Here is a 17,414-nt window from a genome sequence, read left to right on the forward strand (position 1 = left end):
ACCCTGACTCTTTTTTGGGGGTAATGGAGATTAACCTCTGGGGCACTTGACCACTGAACCACATTCCTAACCTTATTTTGTATTTTATTTAGAGACAAGGTCTCACTGTGTTGCTTACCACCTTACTTTTGCTGAGGCTGGCTTTGAACTTGCAATCCTCCTGCCTCAGCCTCCCAAGCCACTGCGATTGCAGGCATGTGCTACCATGCATGGCCTCCTGACTCATTATTTTAGGCAAACTGGAGTATACCTGGCTTGTTATAATACTGGACAGAACATGCCCAGAAGTGTTTGGGTCCACCATCTGAACCTTTTTGACCATGGGGTCTATGAGCATGAGTTAAGCATGCCCACAAATATATCTGCCATCTTACATTCTTGAAATATGACATTAAACTGAGCATGCTCAAAAATGCACACCTTAAATTGAGCATGCTCAGGAACATGTCTGTACCTACAATATTTCCCTATATGAACATGTATAAACTCCCTGAATAAAATCCCCATGCTTCCATTTCTCAGAGGGCACTGCTTTAGAAATAACCTTAGAAATAAATAACAATAAGGTTATTTATTCCTTTCCTGCTGTGGGTGATAGTCTTTCTCCACTTTTTATCTCCTGCTTGTGGTTTTTGGCTTTGTGCTTACCAAGACGGGAACACATTACATTCAGTTACATGATGGTATAATGTACAAAGATGAAAAGTAAGCATGATTACACAACATGCTGATACAAATCTATATGCCTAATTAAGGACACAAATATTTCTGGGAAATCTACAAAGGAATTATGAAGGAGTTAAAAAGTCTACTAAAAAATGAGAAAGAAAAAAAAAAGCACATATACAGTTTTCTAGATAATGATTACCTGTTGAGTGAAAGTAGAGGGAAAAGCACATAAAAACATTTCAACAGTGTTTAGTAATATTCTTTGGGGTAAAGTCAATTGTGTATTATAAAGCTTTTTAACATATATTGGGTTAATCATATAAATAGGTCATTTTTGGAGGCTAAAAATGGCCATAAGTGGGCAATTTCATATGACTCAACTACTTAACACACTCTTTGAACTATACCAGTTATTTCATAAAAAAGTAAATCCTAGATCATTTATTCACTGTAGATGCTTTATTCAGGGTTTTATAATCAAATGTACAAATCTTATATTCAGAGCCAAAAATACGTTACACCTTAAAGATAGTGACCTTAACTTTTTGTTATGGAAAACCACAAATGTTTACTGAATTAAACAGATGATAATAATAATACACACCAACTATCCTTAACAATCAAGTCATTGGCAAGCTTTTTACTTCAACTGTCATACTCCCATACCCTGTAATACAATGAAGCAAATGAGACAACATAATTGCTTCTATAAATATATTTTTTAAAAAAGTCCTTTTTAAGGGAGCTGGGGTTGTGGCTCAGCAGTAGAGTGCTCGCCTAGCACGTGCGAGGCCCTGGGTTCGATCCTCAGCACCACATAAAAATAAATAAAGATATGTGTCCAACTACAACTGAAAAAAATTTTGAAAAAAAAAAAGTCCTTTTTTAATAAACAAAACCTTTTAATTCCTAAAATACATAAGCTTTAACACTACCATATATCTAGTCAAATTTCCCATTATTTAAAAGGAGCAAGAGAGCATTAAAAAGAACTTAAGAGGGGCTGGGTTGTGGCTCAGTGGTAGAGCGCTCGCCTAGCATATGAAGGGTGCTAGGTTCAATCCTTGGCACCACATAAAAATAAACAAATAAAATAAAGGTTTTGTGTGCAACTATAGCTAAAAAAAAGAACTTAAGACAATTTTCTCTCAAATTAAAAAAAAGGGGGGGCAGGAAGTCATTGGCTGGATGACATGATCACATCATCAGAAAAATATCTAATATACAGTGATTTTTGAAAGAATGATATATTCAAGTAAAAAAATACAAAGATCTACTTAAAATTAATCACAAGAAAAGGAAAAAAATGGCAGAAATTAGAAAACTGAAAAACTGATTCCTGAAAAAGGCAAAGTATACAGGATAAGACTCACTGCTAGTTTAAGACAGCTAAAATAAAACTCAAGCAGGTGGTCAGTCCTAATGGCTTCCTGATGGCTTGAAAAGACACAACAGTATCCTGATTAACAATGAGGTGAAAATTTTTAGAATGGAGGGAGAGACAGAGGGAAATGTCCCAATAGATGGACAGAGAAGAAAGCTCTCTAATCAAATCTCCAGCTGACCACGGACCCTGTTGCTTGGGGAGAGGAAACTGTAAGACCACTGAAAACAAAACCTAGTTGGCTGAAAGAAATTATCTGCTCCCCAAACAGAAACAGAATTTGGCATAAGGGGTCTGCTTGCTAAAATAAAAACCAACACCCTCAGAATAAAACAGAGTCCAGAATCTCTGTAACATATTGTCCACAATGCTGACTATACAAATGAAAAAAACTATGAGACATGTAGAGAAACAGATGGAGAATTGAAGAGAGAAGGCATTTGCTGGTGCAATGGCGAATGCCTGTAATCCCAGTCAATCAGGAAGCTGTGATAAGAGGATCACAAGAAGTTTGAGTCTAGCCCTGGGCAATTTAGTGAGACCCAGTCTCAGAATAAAATATTTTTAAAAGAGCACAGGATGTACCTCAGTGGTAAAACACCGCTGGGTTCAATGCCCAGCGTACCACCTTCACCCCACAAAAAAGAAAGAAAGCATTCGATAGAAACAGACACCCCAAGATAACCATTTTGTTGGAATTAATGACAAGTAAATGCAATGTGGGATCCAAAATAGTATCTTAGAACAATAATAAAGGATATTAGTGGGAAAACTAAATCTGAGTAAGGTCTTTAGTTAATAGTTATTGTACCAACGTTAACTTCCTGATTCTGTTAACTGTACTAATTACAAAAGCTGCTGATATCGTGGGGAGTATGGACAGACAGAAACTCTCTGAACTATGGTTTCATTTTTCCTAAGTCTAAATTAGACTTTCCTTTTCTTATTGAATACAGCTGTCTACAAGACACTCATTTAAAAATTAAAGATGCATGGTCTCCAGGACCATAAAAATCATTCAATAAATGCATACAGGTTCTCTTTAAGGGATTCGTCCCAACTTCTTTTCTAATGTTAAATTTCAGATCTCCTGTGACCTTCTAGAAAATAATGGAGTAATGGAAAAACTATGTAAAAAAGCTTATGAGAAGATCAACTACAATCTGGAATAAGGACAAAAGCTTTTGGTATTTTGTGATGTGTTTGACAACATTTTAGCTTACTTAAGCACGAGAGATAAAAGCTAAGATCAAATTTTTGAGTATTCTAACAATGTTTTTGTATATTAAAAAAGTTTACTGTGATGATAAATTATGACCACCTCAGAAAAAATTTTAAAGTAACTGTTACATAGCTCATATATGCAATTTAGTAGCTCAGATATGCAATTTAGTATAAAATATGTCTTCCCTCTATGCCTCAAATGGGTTTAATCTAATTCTTAAATTTTCCATTTTGGGGAGTTCAGTGAATGAGAATCTATTTTCTATAAACCCCTAGAAATGCTGGATTAAATAAAACAAAGTTAACAACAACAACAACACACATGTACACACAGACATGTATGTCTGAGATGAAAGGATTTCCTTAGACCAAACACAAAGAAGGAAACAGCAAAGCAGTGGTTACAAAAGTGGACCCTGCAGCTGTCCTTGGAAAGTTTCCTGACTCAATGACAGATGCTTGGGACTTTAGACTCCTTCAGAGTCAACATAGGCCTCACACTTCTCCTTTCTATCTCCATTTCTACCTAAAGGCTCCTCAAAGGGCTGTAATCTCAGTGAAAAGGTAAACTAAATTCACCTACTGGAAGAGGGAGACAACACACAAGTTTATCTAGGCTTTGGGATACTAAGGAGAAAAAATTAGTCTCTCATAAGAATTTGTAACTAAAAGCCTTTCCTTAGCTGGATTTAGAATTTAAAGTCCCATTATAGAGAAGTGTAGATATCCCCCAACCAAAACATTTAACATAAGGAATAGTCCCAGGTCTGTGACAGCTCCAGGAACAACCAAAGCAAGCAGCCCCCAGAAGGGATATACCCACAACCTGGGAAGCAGTAAATTTCCACAGACAAAGCTAACACAGGCACGAACTTTCCATGCACAGATACCAATCAGCTAAGAAAACACACCACTGTAAAGGTTAGTAGAGATAAACAGAGAAGTATCCCAAGAACTTCAGATGATAACACAGAAACTATAAAATAAATTGCCCAAAATTACTTAAGAAACTTTTTACTTTTGTAACTAAGAATATGACACTAGGGTAAAAGCACATAGTTTGAAACAGAGCACATCTGAGAGAATTAGTGAGCTGAAATACAGACTTGAAGAAATCCCTCAGGATGGAACACAAAAGACAGGTGTGAAAACAGGAAAGGTTGAGACAAGCAAGAAAGAAGGCCAACTTTCAACAAAAGTACTATAGTAATTATAGAGGGAAAAAAGCAAAAATCATGAGAAAAAATATTTGAAGAAATACTGGCCAAAAATATTCCAGAATCGATGTGAAAATTAAAACAATTTCCTATTTAGAAAAATTATGTACTAAGGAACAGAATTTCAAAAACTAAGCATCAAAATTGTAAACAACTCACGTGATTAAATCTTCTTGTGAAGGCAACTGCATTTGGTGCAGAACTATATTTTTCCTTCTTATTCCATCCACAACTTGAAAGCTCCTGGAAAATCAGGGTGAAAATTAAATATGAAATAAAGAAACAGCCCTATTTTCTTGTCATATTAAGGATTTTTTAATATTAAAAGAGTATATGTGCACTTTTCTGGAATGACCGTGCTTAATAAGAACATATCTAATATAACCATTCAGAACCCCTCAACCCAAAAATAGTTTTTTTAATTTTAGAGCTAAAGTGCATGGCCTTTTTCACAGTCTCAGATTTGGCAAGTGTGTGGTGGGGAAGTCAGCACCTTCACATATCACTGACAGAATATAAACAGGTATAATCTTTATGGAGAGCAGACTGGCAATTTCTGCCAATATTTTAAATATGCCTACATTCAATGCAGTAATTTCACTTCCAAGAATTTCTTCCAGATATATTTAGAAAAATACTCAATGATAACAAGGCTGTTTGTGCAGAACTGCTTGTAATAAAAAAAAAAAAAAAAACACCTGAAAGGTTAAATGTTTATCAATAAAGGGCTTATTAAATTAATTAGGGTAAATCCACCTAAGGAATACCACATAGTATGTGTGAGATGTTAAAATGTAAAAACTAACTAAGGGTCAACAAACAGGTCTTGGGGCCCAAATCCATCTCCTGCTCGTTTTTTGTTTACTGTGGCGCTGGGGATTGAACCCAGAACCTCATGCATGTTAGGTAAGTGCTCTGCTCCTGGGTTACATTCTCAGCCCTCCTATTTCTGTAAATAAAGTTTTACTGGAACACTAGGAAAAAAAATCCTATCTATCTATTTATCCGCCCATCCATTCAGGAAAATCACAAAAGCAAATTCTGCTGGAAGAATATGAGAAAGCAAAATTATCTAACAGAGAAGTAAACTGAAATTCCACATACAGAATATTATGGAATCTTTGGGGAAGAGATTTGAGTCCTAAAAAGAAAGATGCAGAAGTAATGAAAGCTGAGTACCTCACAACTCACACTGAAGACTTCTAGTTGTCAAGCCCCATTCTGTCACCAGAGTTTCCACAATCAGCTTTACAGTATCTTACACTGAAAAAAAACCTCTAATCAAAGTGTTCTTAATCCCCCTAGGACTAATCATTCAATAGACTTCAAAAGGCCCAAGAACTTGAATGTAAAAAACAACTTTTTACATTAACCTCTATTTGAAATGGGACATCTCTTTATAATTATAAATATAGGCTATAGATAACAATAATATTGGCAATCTGTGTACTCATTGCCAATAAAAATCAGATATTTTCATATATTATATTTGGTGCAAATATTTCAAAAACATTTATACTCATCATTACTTCAAAATTATGATCATTGTTAGAGCTACCTCTTATTTTACTGAATATGTTAATAAACAAGCACATATACTGATATAGAATAGTTTTGAAAAATATTCAGATAAGTATATTTTACTAGAACAAATTTTCTTTGACTTTAAAGAATTTCTGTCAATAAGCTTCAGCATGCAAAAGGGGTCATGGTCCCATGTAGATTAATAACACTGTGGAATACAGGAATAGCTACCTGTGGGGGGGGGGAGGAGAGAGAAGGGGGGAGGGAAGGAGGAGAGAGAGGGAGGGAGGGAGGAGAGAGAGGGAGGGAGGGAGGGAGGGAGGGAAAGAAGAAGAGGGAGAACGGAGACACACACACACACACACACAGACATACCATTCATAGGAAAAGAAGAAAAAGAACTCGAGTTAGGCCAGGGAACAGAAGAAAACTGAGAAAAGAAAAAGATAAAATCATATAATTATATGACGAGAAAAGCTTTTAGACGAGAAAAGCTATTGCATCCAATTAGGCAAAAATAAGAAATAATAAGAAATGGCCTGCCTAATGCTCAACACATTAAAAAAAAAAAGATGTAAACTAGACAGAGCATGACATCACAAAATTGCAGGATACTGACGACAACAAACATAAAGTCTGTCAGAGATTCAAAACCAGAACAACAAAAAATAGATCACATATAGAAAAGCAGGAACCAAAAAGTATCAGGTATTTCAAGAGCAGCCCTGGAATTTATTAGACAACTGAAGGAAGCAGTACCTTTGAAATCCTTGAGTTCTGCATCCAACAAAAATATCAATTATAGACATTTTTAGACATAGCATCTCAATTTGCCTTCTATCTCAAGAGAATCAGTGTAACACCTGCTCCATGGAAATAAATTCACAAACCAAGAAAAGGGAAAGGAGTCAGGTGTATAGCATGTCCTTACCAAACAGAAGGCCCTGGTTCAATTCCCAGCACCAAGAAAGAAAGAGGAAAAGGAAAATGGAATACATGAGATCTAGGAAATAGAGGAACCAACATAGAAACAAGGTATTTGATTAATCCCTAAGGGTGATCCTGGGACCTTAAGAAGAGTCAAGAAACAAGCAAGAGATTTCTTTCTTTTCATGAGATATATATATATATATATATATAGTTTTATTTATTTATTTATTTTATGTGGTGCTGAGGATGGAGCCCAGTACCTCACGCATGTGAGGCAAACACTCAACCACTGAGCTACAACCCCAGCCCCAAGAGAAGAGATTTCACAAGAGAAAAATCTAGAACAATGAAATCAAATTCCTGATGTGTTTGAACATATTAGGAAGAGAAATTGGTGATAGATACAGAGTGAGCTAAAGTAAATTTTCAGTGCAAAGAAAACAAAATTTGAATAATCACCACTCAACAGTAAAGAATATATAGTTAGTCAAAACCATGATATAACTAGAGGAGGAAAAAGAAAGAATTGTGCTAATTTACTATATAAATGGCAATCACCATGCCCTTTTCTTGAGTCTCATAAAATGTGTTTGGTTCCTGTGATCTATCTATTGTCAACTCATTTCATATGACTAAAATTATTGAACCCCTTTTGGGCGGAAAAGAGAAAAATTTTAACTTCCCTATAGTCTATTTTTCTTTTTGTCTTAGACACTAGGACCTCCTTCCAAGTCACACTAGAATATAATCTAAGAAATAAATTCTGCCACAAGTGTTATCTTTGTATTTACAGCTTATAGGCCTGGTCAAGAGACAAACCACCATATGACCCAGCTATCCCATTACTTGGTATTTATTCAAAAGAACTAAAATCAGCATACCACATTGATACAGCCACATCAATGTTTATAGTAGTGCAACTTACAATAGCCCAGTTATGGAACCAGCTCATCAATAGGCAAATGAATAAAGAAAAGGCAGTATATATACACAATGCCATTTTATTCAGCCATAAAGAAAAATGAAATTATATTATTTGCTAGTAAATGAATGAAACTGAAGAATATCATGCAAAGTAAAACAAGCCAGATGCAGAAAGTTAAAAGTCAAATGTTTTCTTTCATATGTAGAAACTAGGGGTTGAGGGTGGGAGTGGGGGATAGAAGGGATTTAAAAAGGTGGGGCAGAGAGAAAGACAAAAGTAGAAGACAAATAGAGTAGAGGAAGAGAACTAGGGGTGGGTGGGTAGGAACACATGGGGAAGTACTGGGGTATGAAATCTGTCAAATTATGCTATGAACATGCTACAATGAGTCCTGCAGACACACACACACACACTTAAAAATGCACTAACAACAATAATAGAAAATTGATAGAGGAGAGCAAGCAGATCAGGGGGAGGTAAGAGGCAAAGGAAAGGGAAAGTACTGGGAAATGAGACTGTGGTTATTATATTATGTGCACTTACAAATATAGCATAATGATCCTATTACTATGTATAATTATAATGCACCAATAAAATTATTTTAAAAGATATTCTATACCAAAGCATCTCACATGAACACAACAAATTCAAAGCAAATTTAGTGACTCAAGGATGCTTTTCGTTTTTAGGATTCGACTTAAGAATAGGGTTGTTTAGGGTATACTTTGTGTTATGGTTTAAATATTAAGTGACCCCAAAAACTCATGTGTGAGACAATGCAAGAAAATTTAAAGGTGAAGTGATTTGCTTATAAGAGTTTTAACCTCATCAGTGCATTAATCGCTTGATAGTGATTAAATGGGTGGTAACTGTAGGCAGGTAGGATGCGGCTAGAAGAGGGAAGTCACTGGGGTGAGCCTTTGGGGTACATATTTGTTCTTGGTGAGAGAAGTCTCTCTCAGCTTCACAGTGATGTCTTGAGCTGCTTTCCTCTGCCACAGAAATGTACCTCCCACCATGATGTTCTGCCTCACCTCCCACCATGATGTACCTCCTACCATGATGTTCTGCCTCACCTTAGGCCCAAAGCAATGGAACTGGCTGTCTATGTACTGAGACCTCTAAAACTGTGAGCCCAAATAAACTTTTCCTCCTCTAAAATAGTTCCTGTCTGGTCTTTTGGTCACAATGGTGAAAAAGCCAACTGAAGCTCTATGTGAATGAGCTACCATCTTAGCAAAGGCTAAACGAAACATAGCGGCCTTAACACCCCTTACAATTTATTCCAATAAACTTAACTTTTCTAATTGTTTTTTGTAGTGCTAGGGTTCACTCCCAGGGCCTTGTGCATGCTATATCCTACCCCCCTTTTTAAAAAAAAATAATACTTTTAGTTGTAGATGGACACAATACCTTTATTTCGTTTATTTAGTTTTTTAATGTGGTGCTGAGGATGGAACCCAGTGCCTCATGCATGCTAGGCAAGTGCTCTACCACTGAGTCACAACCCCAGCTCTATCCCAGCCTTTAACTTGCAGTTTTAAGCTCAAATGGTAAAAATAAATCTTTGAATAATAACTCAGATATATAAAGGCAATTTCTTAATGATCAATGAAAGTATATATGAAAGAATATTCATGGATTCATTTTGAATCATGAAACTATTAAGCCCAATTTTCAGTTGCATTTATTTTGGAAACACATGGGAAGGCAAAACCATACAACTGTTGACCACCTACCCTATGTAAGATTTACTGAATTCACAGGAGTCACAGCTTCTCTTACGTCTTGTAGGTCTGATCTGAAAAGGGAAATTCTTGATCTAAATTTCATCTTGTAGGTTCCAACACTCTTAAAAGGACTGTTCTAAGGGTGATGATGTAGGGATACCTATAGATAGAAGAACAGAAAAGGCCAATATAGACCAGCATGTAGACAGAGAGCAAGAGAAGAAAAGAAAATCTGATGAAGCTAAAAGGCTGGGTGTGTGTATTGGGGTGGGGGGTGGGGGGTGGAGTGGCTGGAACGAAAATTCTCAGGAGGAAAAGATAACTTGCTGAGCAATCTTAATGCTCAAAAGTGGAAAGCTTAAAAAGGAAATGGTATATCCACTAGTATTCAGCTTATATTGCTACACAGAAAGAAATCTCTGCCACAGACTAAGTACTCACTACTGCCCCTACATTTTTAACCCACGAAATACACTTTGAAACTATACAACCCAATGTAATAGGATAAATTAAAATTTCCCCTTTCCTTTCCTAATGTACTCATGCCCTCTTTTCCTCCCTCTTCCCAGTATTTTAAAGTTATTTCTGAAATGAAATCAAAAAGAAAGAAAGGAGTTATCTTCTCCTTCCATAAATACCCTGATGTACAATTCTCCAAAATAACACTTTGTTCTTAACCTTCTCTAATCCTCATGTAAGCCTTAACTCACTACACATGAAGGAAGTTCACAGCAGCAACAATACACACTGACAAAACAGTGCATCTTGCTTCTAACAGGACAGTTAAGTTTATTCCAGTCTACAATTAAACCTTCAAGTCTGGGCTATTGCTATTTGGATATGAGGTATCCCGTAAAAGCTCCTGTGTGAGAAAATGCAAGAATGTGCAAAGTGAAAGGATTAGATTCTGAGAGTTATAACCTCATTGACCCACTGGTCAATCCACTAGAATGGATTAACTGGGTGGTAAACTTGTAGGCAGGTGGAGAGTGGCTAGAGATGCTGGGTCACTAGGGTGTGCCCTGGAAGGTGCACCTTCCCTGTGGCTCCTTCTCCTTCTGCTTCCAGGCTGTCATGTCCTAAGCTGCTTTCCACTGCCAGAGTCCTCTCCTATAATGTTCTGCTTCACCCTGGGTCCAGAGCTATGGGGTCAGCCAACTGTGGACTGAACCTCTGAAACCATGAGCCAATATAAACTTTTTCTCCTCTAACTTGTTATTGTCAGGTCTTAGATGCAGCTACACAAAGCTGACTAAAATAGCTATCTTCAAATCTTTCTTTATATTTGTAGATTGCTTATATTTTAATACAAATGACAGCTTTCATTAAAACAAGGATCGAATAATGATATTTTTGATGTTAGACCTTTGGATATTGCCCTGACTACAGTCTTTTGGCCAACACAAAAAATTTGCTCAGAGAATGCTTTTTACACATACTGCCAGAAATATCTCAATTGTAAAATTTTCAGAAACATTTTTAAAAGAGTCAGAATTAATTAACATGTCCCTCACTTAACCAATAATCTTCTCAATCTCAAGTGTACCTCAGGTGTACAGAAGAGTCTTATTTATTTTTACTTAAGGTCTATTTGTTACTATATAGTCTTCTCTCGGTATCCACTAGAGGATTGGTCCCAAGGGCCTCCCTAACCACGGGCAACCAAAATCTGCAGATGCTCAAGACTCTTATATAAAATGGCATAGTATTTGCATAGCAAATACTTTAAAGTATTTCTACATTATCTATAATACCTAATATAATGTAAATGTTATGTAAATATAAGTTGAATATCCCTTATCTGAATGCTTCAAGGGATAAGTATTACTAAATTAATTCTAAAAGGTCTGAACAAATTTAAATTTACACTCCCACTAACAGTGAAGTATTATTATCTAGTCAAATTTTAATTTTCCTTATATGAAATGGTTGGGATCAGAAGTGTTTCAGATTTTGGAATATCTGTATAGTGTTTACAAGCTGAACATGCCAAATGAAATGCTCCAAAATTCTTTAGATTTTCAGATTAGATATCCTCAACTACAACTGTTGTACTTTGTTCAGGAAATAATGACAAGGAAAAAAATCCTGTCTATGTTTAGTACCAATGCAATTTTTTTTCCAAGTTATTTTTCATCTGTGGTTGGTTAAATCCCTGGATGCAGAATCTGCAGATACAGATGGTCAAGTGTAATCTAAATGACTTAGTGTATTGATCTGCTAGAACTCAAGTGAGGAACTTTCTTCTTTGAATTTAATATCTGTTAGAAGACTTTCAGGTGGAACTTGTCACTTTATGAACACTTCAGATTCTTCTAAGAGAGGTAAATGTTACCCAATGTAACAACTAAAGTGTGAATTTCAAGCACATCACCTTTTGCTTAAGACTAATTCAAAAGGCCAGAGAATTGCTACTGAGAGAAAACTAGATTGGCAAGCCACTAGTCTGTCATAACCTAACCTGTGCTGAATGACCCAAAATTCACTCTCAAGGGAAATACCACTACTGTAATAAACGTGGCAATGCCTTCAGAAGAAATATCAGCATTGCAAAGCATCAGGGTATTCGTAAAAGGCAAAATTAAAAACCTTAAGAATGTAATAACAGAACCTTCAGAATGCAGTCAAGACTTCCCAACAAGAAAGAACACATGCAGAGAGGCCCTAGAATGCCCAAGGGCTTTCTAATAGGAAAAGAAATCTTCATGGTTAAAAGAGAAATCATATGGGAAGATCTATGTATATAAGAAATGTGAAAAAGCTTTGGTAAAAGCTGAGCTTCAAATCAACATCAGAAATCACACTAGAGATTAACAAATGTACAAATCCCTTGTGATAAACATCCCCCCTTACTCAGCACTGAAGAATTCATAGTAGAGAAGAAGCCTGAAAATATTCTAAATTATAGGAGAAAAAAAAAACCCTGTTTCCACAGAAAGAATATTAGAATTCACAGAATTCTCACTGGATAAGAACACACTTTGGCTCATCCAAATGGGATGAGCAATGGGAGGTGACATCGGTATAGTAAACACAGCATGAAGCTTTGGAACGCTCACTTTTAAAACTCAAATTCTGAACAGGTTAATAAGCATTACTTTAGGCACTAAGTTCATCAATGAATGGAGACACAAAGGTTCCTGCCCTCCTGGAATTTATCTTCTAGCAAGAGAATGACAGACTCCCAACCTAGAAGAGCTTGACAGTTAACCACTCCTCAACCTTATCACCTCTTAAGACTGATTCATACTTTTTTTTAAATCAAAATTCTTATTATTGTCTTATTCCTATATTTAACTGCTACTCTTCCAGGAAATTCTTTTGTTTCTGGGGTACCAAGGATTGAACCCAGTGGTGCTTAACCAGTGAGCCACATCCCCAGCCTTTTTCTATATTTTATTTAGAGACAGAGTCTCGATGAATTGCTTTAGGACCTGGCTAAGTTGCTGAGGCTGGATTTGAACTTTTGATCCTCCTGCCTCAGCTTTCCGAGCTGCTGGGATTATAGGCATTTACCTAAAAATTATTATACTCTGTGGTATGTCTTCCATATTTCATACTGTACCTGGTTCTTCCAGGAATTTGTGCATCCACTTCCAGGATTTTTTTTTTCAAATATTTAGTAGATATTTTAAAGATCACTCAGTCTAAATATCTTTTTTTTTTTTTTTTTTAAGGTTTATAGAAAGCAATTAAAGGCTAGGGCTGGGGTTGTGGCTCAGTGGCAGAGCGCTTACCTAGCACATGTGAGGCACTGGGTTCGAACCTCAGCACTACATTAAAAATAACTAAATAAAACAAAGGTATTGTGTTCATCTCTAACCAAAAAATAATTTTTTAAAAGAAATTAAAGGCTAAAGATTAAAAAATATATTACATTACAATGTATTAATTGCAAAGCTGAGATAAGTCTACAGATCTTCTGGTTCATGGCTCCAATGGTTTTGCCACTAGATTTTATGAAGTAAAATTAAGTAAAAATTTTCTAAGCACCCATTCAGAACTATATGTTGGACACTGATTTAAAAGCAGGAGTCAGTAAAATAGTAATATGCCCCCCCAAACTGGCTTAAAGAAGAAAAGACCATCAGACATGGTGGTGGTACACAGCTATAACCCTAGCAGCTCAGGAGGCTGAGGCACGAGGATAGAGAGTTCACAGCCAGCCTCAGCAACTTAATGAGGTACTTAGCAACTCATGAAAACCCTGTCTCTAAATAGATATTTAAAAAGGACTGAGGATGTGGCTCAGTGGTTATATGCTCCTGGTACCAAAAAAAAAAAAAAAAAGAAAGAAAGAAAGAGCAACTAATAAGAGTTGTGAAGGAGTGTTAGTAATGGTTCAGTGTAGATTACAGAACTTATACCATGTCTTCTTTGTAATCACTATCTTTATAATTTTAGCAACCATTACTGTGTTTTCTCCCCATCACCAAGAGGAAAAGGTTACTTTTTGTGGTGGTGGTTGGGGAGGTGAATAGCAAAAAGCCTGGTCTTACGTGAAAGGGATCACGACACATAGTAAATGTGAATAAATCACCACCTGAAATAAAGTTACACATGGATACATATGATATGGTGGTCCCTTCTTATCCATGGGGGACTGATTCTAGCACCCCTCCCCCTTGAATACCCAAATCCACAGATGCTCAACTCTCTTATATAAAATGATGTAGTATTTGCACATAACCTAGGAATATTTTCCAACAGACTTTAAATCATCCCTATACTACTTATAACACCTAATATAAAGCAAATGCTATTTGATAGATGTTATACTGTATTGTTTAAGGAATGAATAATAACAACAAAAGATTGTTATGTGTTCAGTACAAACTCAATTTTCCCTCAAATATTTCTGATCCTTGTTTGGTTGAATCTATAAATGTGGATCCCAGAAAAACAGAGGGCCAACTGTATATATATATAAATGGGCTCTGATTTGAGTAGTTTTGGTACAACTTAACTAATGATCTTTCAAATAGTTTCACAAAGTGTATGTATAGCTTTTATTAAGTTTTAATACAGATTTAATAACTGGTATAGTGGACAGAACCATGAAAATAAATTTACTAGTTACAGCCTCACAAGACAACCACTATTTTTCATAACATCTGAGGTTTAATTTTGATTTAACAACAAGAATTTCTTCACTCTTTAGTGAATGTAATATTCTAACTGCATACACGAGGAGACTGACACTATTTTATGCTAGTGAGACTAATACATGAGACTAATAGAGAGCTTAAGCAATCTTTCATGAAATTTATCAGTAGCAATAGCTTGACAAAATAATACTTATACAACCATTTTAGATAACATTTGGCAGTATTTAATAAATTTAAAGATATTCATCCCCTCAGCCAGTGATTAATGCACTAGAGCACATGTACCTATGTAAATTCTAATCAACCATGTTGAACATGAAAAGCAAACCGAATACAAAAGTCATAAGATAAAATTTATATAAACAATCTAAAACCTGCAATAATATATATTACTAAGGGATACCTATACTTATAGAAGAGACATAACTAACAGGACAGGAATGATATACACCAATATTAGTTAGTGTTTACCTCATAGGGAGGATACAGATGAACTTCTGGTTAGGTATACAGAGATTTACCTAAAAATTATTATACTCTGTGATATGTCTTCCATATTTCATACTAAATTAAGAAACATTTTTCTGCCAGATGGCAAAGTCCTGTTTCTGATAGCCAAATGGTCAGGAATGATAAAGACCAATATTGGTTAGTGTTTATCCCAAAGGGAGGATACAGTCATTCATTCTGAGATTGAACCCAGGGCCTCATACATGCTAATACATGCATGTTCTCCCATGGAGCTTCCCCCCCTGCCCTGCATCCTCCCTTTAAATACCATCTCTCTCTACAGTGGCATCTCTCAAACTTATATTTCCTGCCTGGATTGGAAACATATGCCAGCACATACTGCTTAATTGAACATTCTCCTAGCGAGCAGTATCTAAAAGACATGGAAAATAAGGACATTCGACTCCAGCTCTGGGCTCTAAATCTATTCCTCCAGCCTTTCTCCACAGGGCTGCATTCTACCTTATGTTCTATATGAATGGATGCCAACTACATGCTTCTGATGTAAGACCAAAAACTTTGGCATTGCCCTTGGCTCCTCTAGCATATACGCTGACCACTTCTAACTCTACCACTCCCACCCTGAGCCAAGCTATCTTCATTTCTCACCTGTCTCCGTGATTCCCTGGCACTTTTTCCCTACCTATGCTCTTTCCCATACACCCTGGTCAGTGGTCAGAGAGACTACTTAAAACCTGAATCAGAAAACTAGTACCTAATATGAGACAGGCATTCAGTTAAGTACTTGCTACATCACAACACAAAATGGAAAACTGCAAATGACAAGAACAATGAAGAAGAAGAGTGTCAAAAGAGCCTGTAGGAAAACAAAAAAGCTTACCTGAGAAAGTTAAACTTGATGAGACAAGTTAACTAGGATGTTTACAGGCTCGGTGGTGAGAGGGACTAAAAGAAGACCAGTGTAAATGAGAGCAAAAAGAGGTAGAAAAGGTATAGAATAAGTTTGGAGAAGAAAGGAGGAGGCAAAACCATGAAGTGAGCTGGAGATTCTACTATGATGGTTTATCCTTATCCTCAGAGCAACAGGAAACCACTGGTGTTTTAAGCAGAGAAACCACATGAGCACAGTTACATGGCCAGAGAGGGTTACAATGGCTCCCAGGTAGAGAGGAGTAACTTACTTTCAGGGGTCAGAGTAGAACATCATAGATCAGGTAAGAGAGAACTGCAGTAATACAATTAGGAGCAGATGGCATCTTGGGGAGTTGGTAGTAGAGATAAATAAGATATGCAGAAGGTTAAAAAAATAATCAATGAGATTGGTGTTGAATGATATTGAGGGAGTAAAATCAAGGGAATTTTAAGGTTCACAAAGCACTATTAGGGGAAACAAAATATTCCCTTAGAAGAGAAGTCTATGTCTTTAAGTAGTGGTAGCCAAGCCCCTAGCTACAAATGGGTACTGAGCACTTGAAATATGGTTCTTCTGAATAAAGAAGTGTAGTAATTGTAAAACATACTGAATATCTAAGGTTTAATACAGAAGAAAAAAAATGCAAAATATCTTAATTTTTATCATGATTACAAGTTGAAATGATATTTTAAATGTAACAGGTCAAATAAAATTATTAAAACTGACTTCATCTATTTCTTTTTACTCTATAATGTGGTTACTAGACCTCCAAATGACCTATTTCCGTTGAACAGCACTACTTTCATATGAAAACAGCAATGTAAGTATTGCAGTTTATTCCAAAGGCAAAAAAAAAAAAAAAAAAAAAAGTCAAAGGAGAAGATCCCTGAATTTGGGGGGAAAAAAAAAAGTAATTTTTATAAAGAATTTCATTTCTTTGGTTTTGTTCAAAAAGGTGAGGAAATTAAGGTTTTATTTTTTGGCATCTGAATACTAAAACCATTTTCTATTGATGTTATTTGTGGAATATATTATTTTGTCTATTGCTAATCCAATGATTCTCTTTAGAGAAGTTTCTGTATTACAAGAGAAAGGTTAGGAAAGCACATTATGGAGATGACAGGGACTCAGAAATCATTTGGGCCCACCCCTTCATTTTATAGGTGATTAAGTAACTTACTTGAAAAATTACTGGACTAATACCATTTATATTACATGTATGAGGGAACTCATTACAGTCATTGTAGTATTCAGAGACACCACAGATTTGTAATATATCACAACTACATTCTGATCCCTAAAGAGCTAAACAATCTATG

At 35.9% G+C, this 17,414-nt stretch overlaps 1 protein-coding gene across 1 annotated transcript in view; it reads right to left on the bottom strand.

The window, feature by feature from the left end:
- Ralgps2 (Ral GEF with PH domain and SH3 binding motif 2) overlaps positions 1–17,414 on the bottom strand; it is a 145,170-nt gene that overhangs the window by 83,080 nt on the left and 44,676 nt on the right. The window contains exon 5 of the mRNA XM_027934890.2: positions 4,654–4,737. Within this exon, the coding sequence (XP_027790691.1) occupies positions 4,654–4,737 (84 nt within the window). The remainder of the gene's footprint in view (positions 1–4,653; positions 4,738–17,414) is intronic.

This window comes from Marmota flaviventris, chromosome 12 (assembly GCF_047511675.1).
Source record: "Marmota flaviventris isolate mMarFla1 chromosome 12, mMarFla1.hap1, whole genome shotgun sequence".
In the NCBI taxonomy this organism is placed as follows: Eukaryota; Metazoa; Chordata; class Mammalia; order Rodentia; family Sciuridae; genus Marmota; species Marmota flaviventris.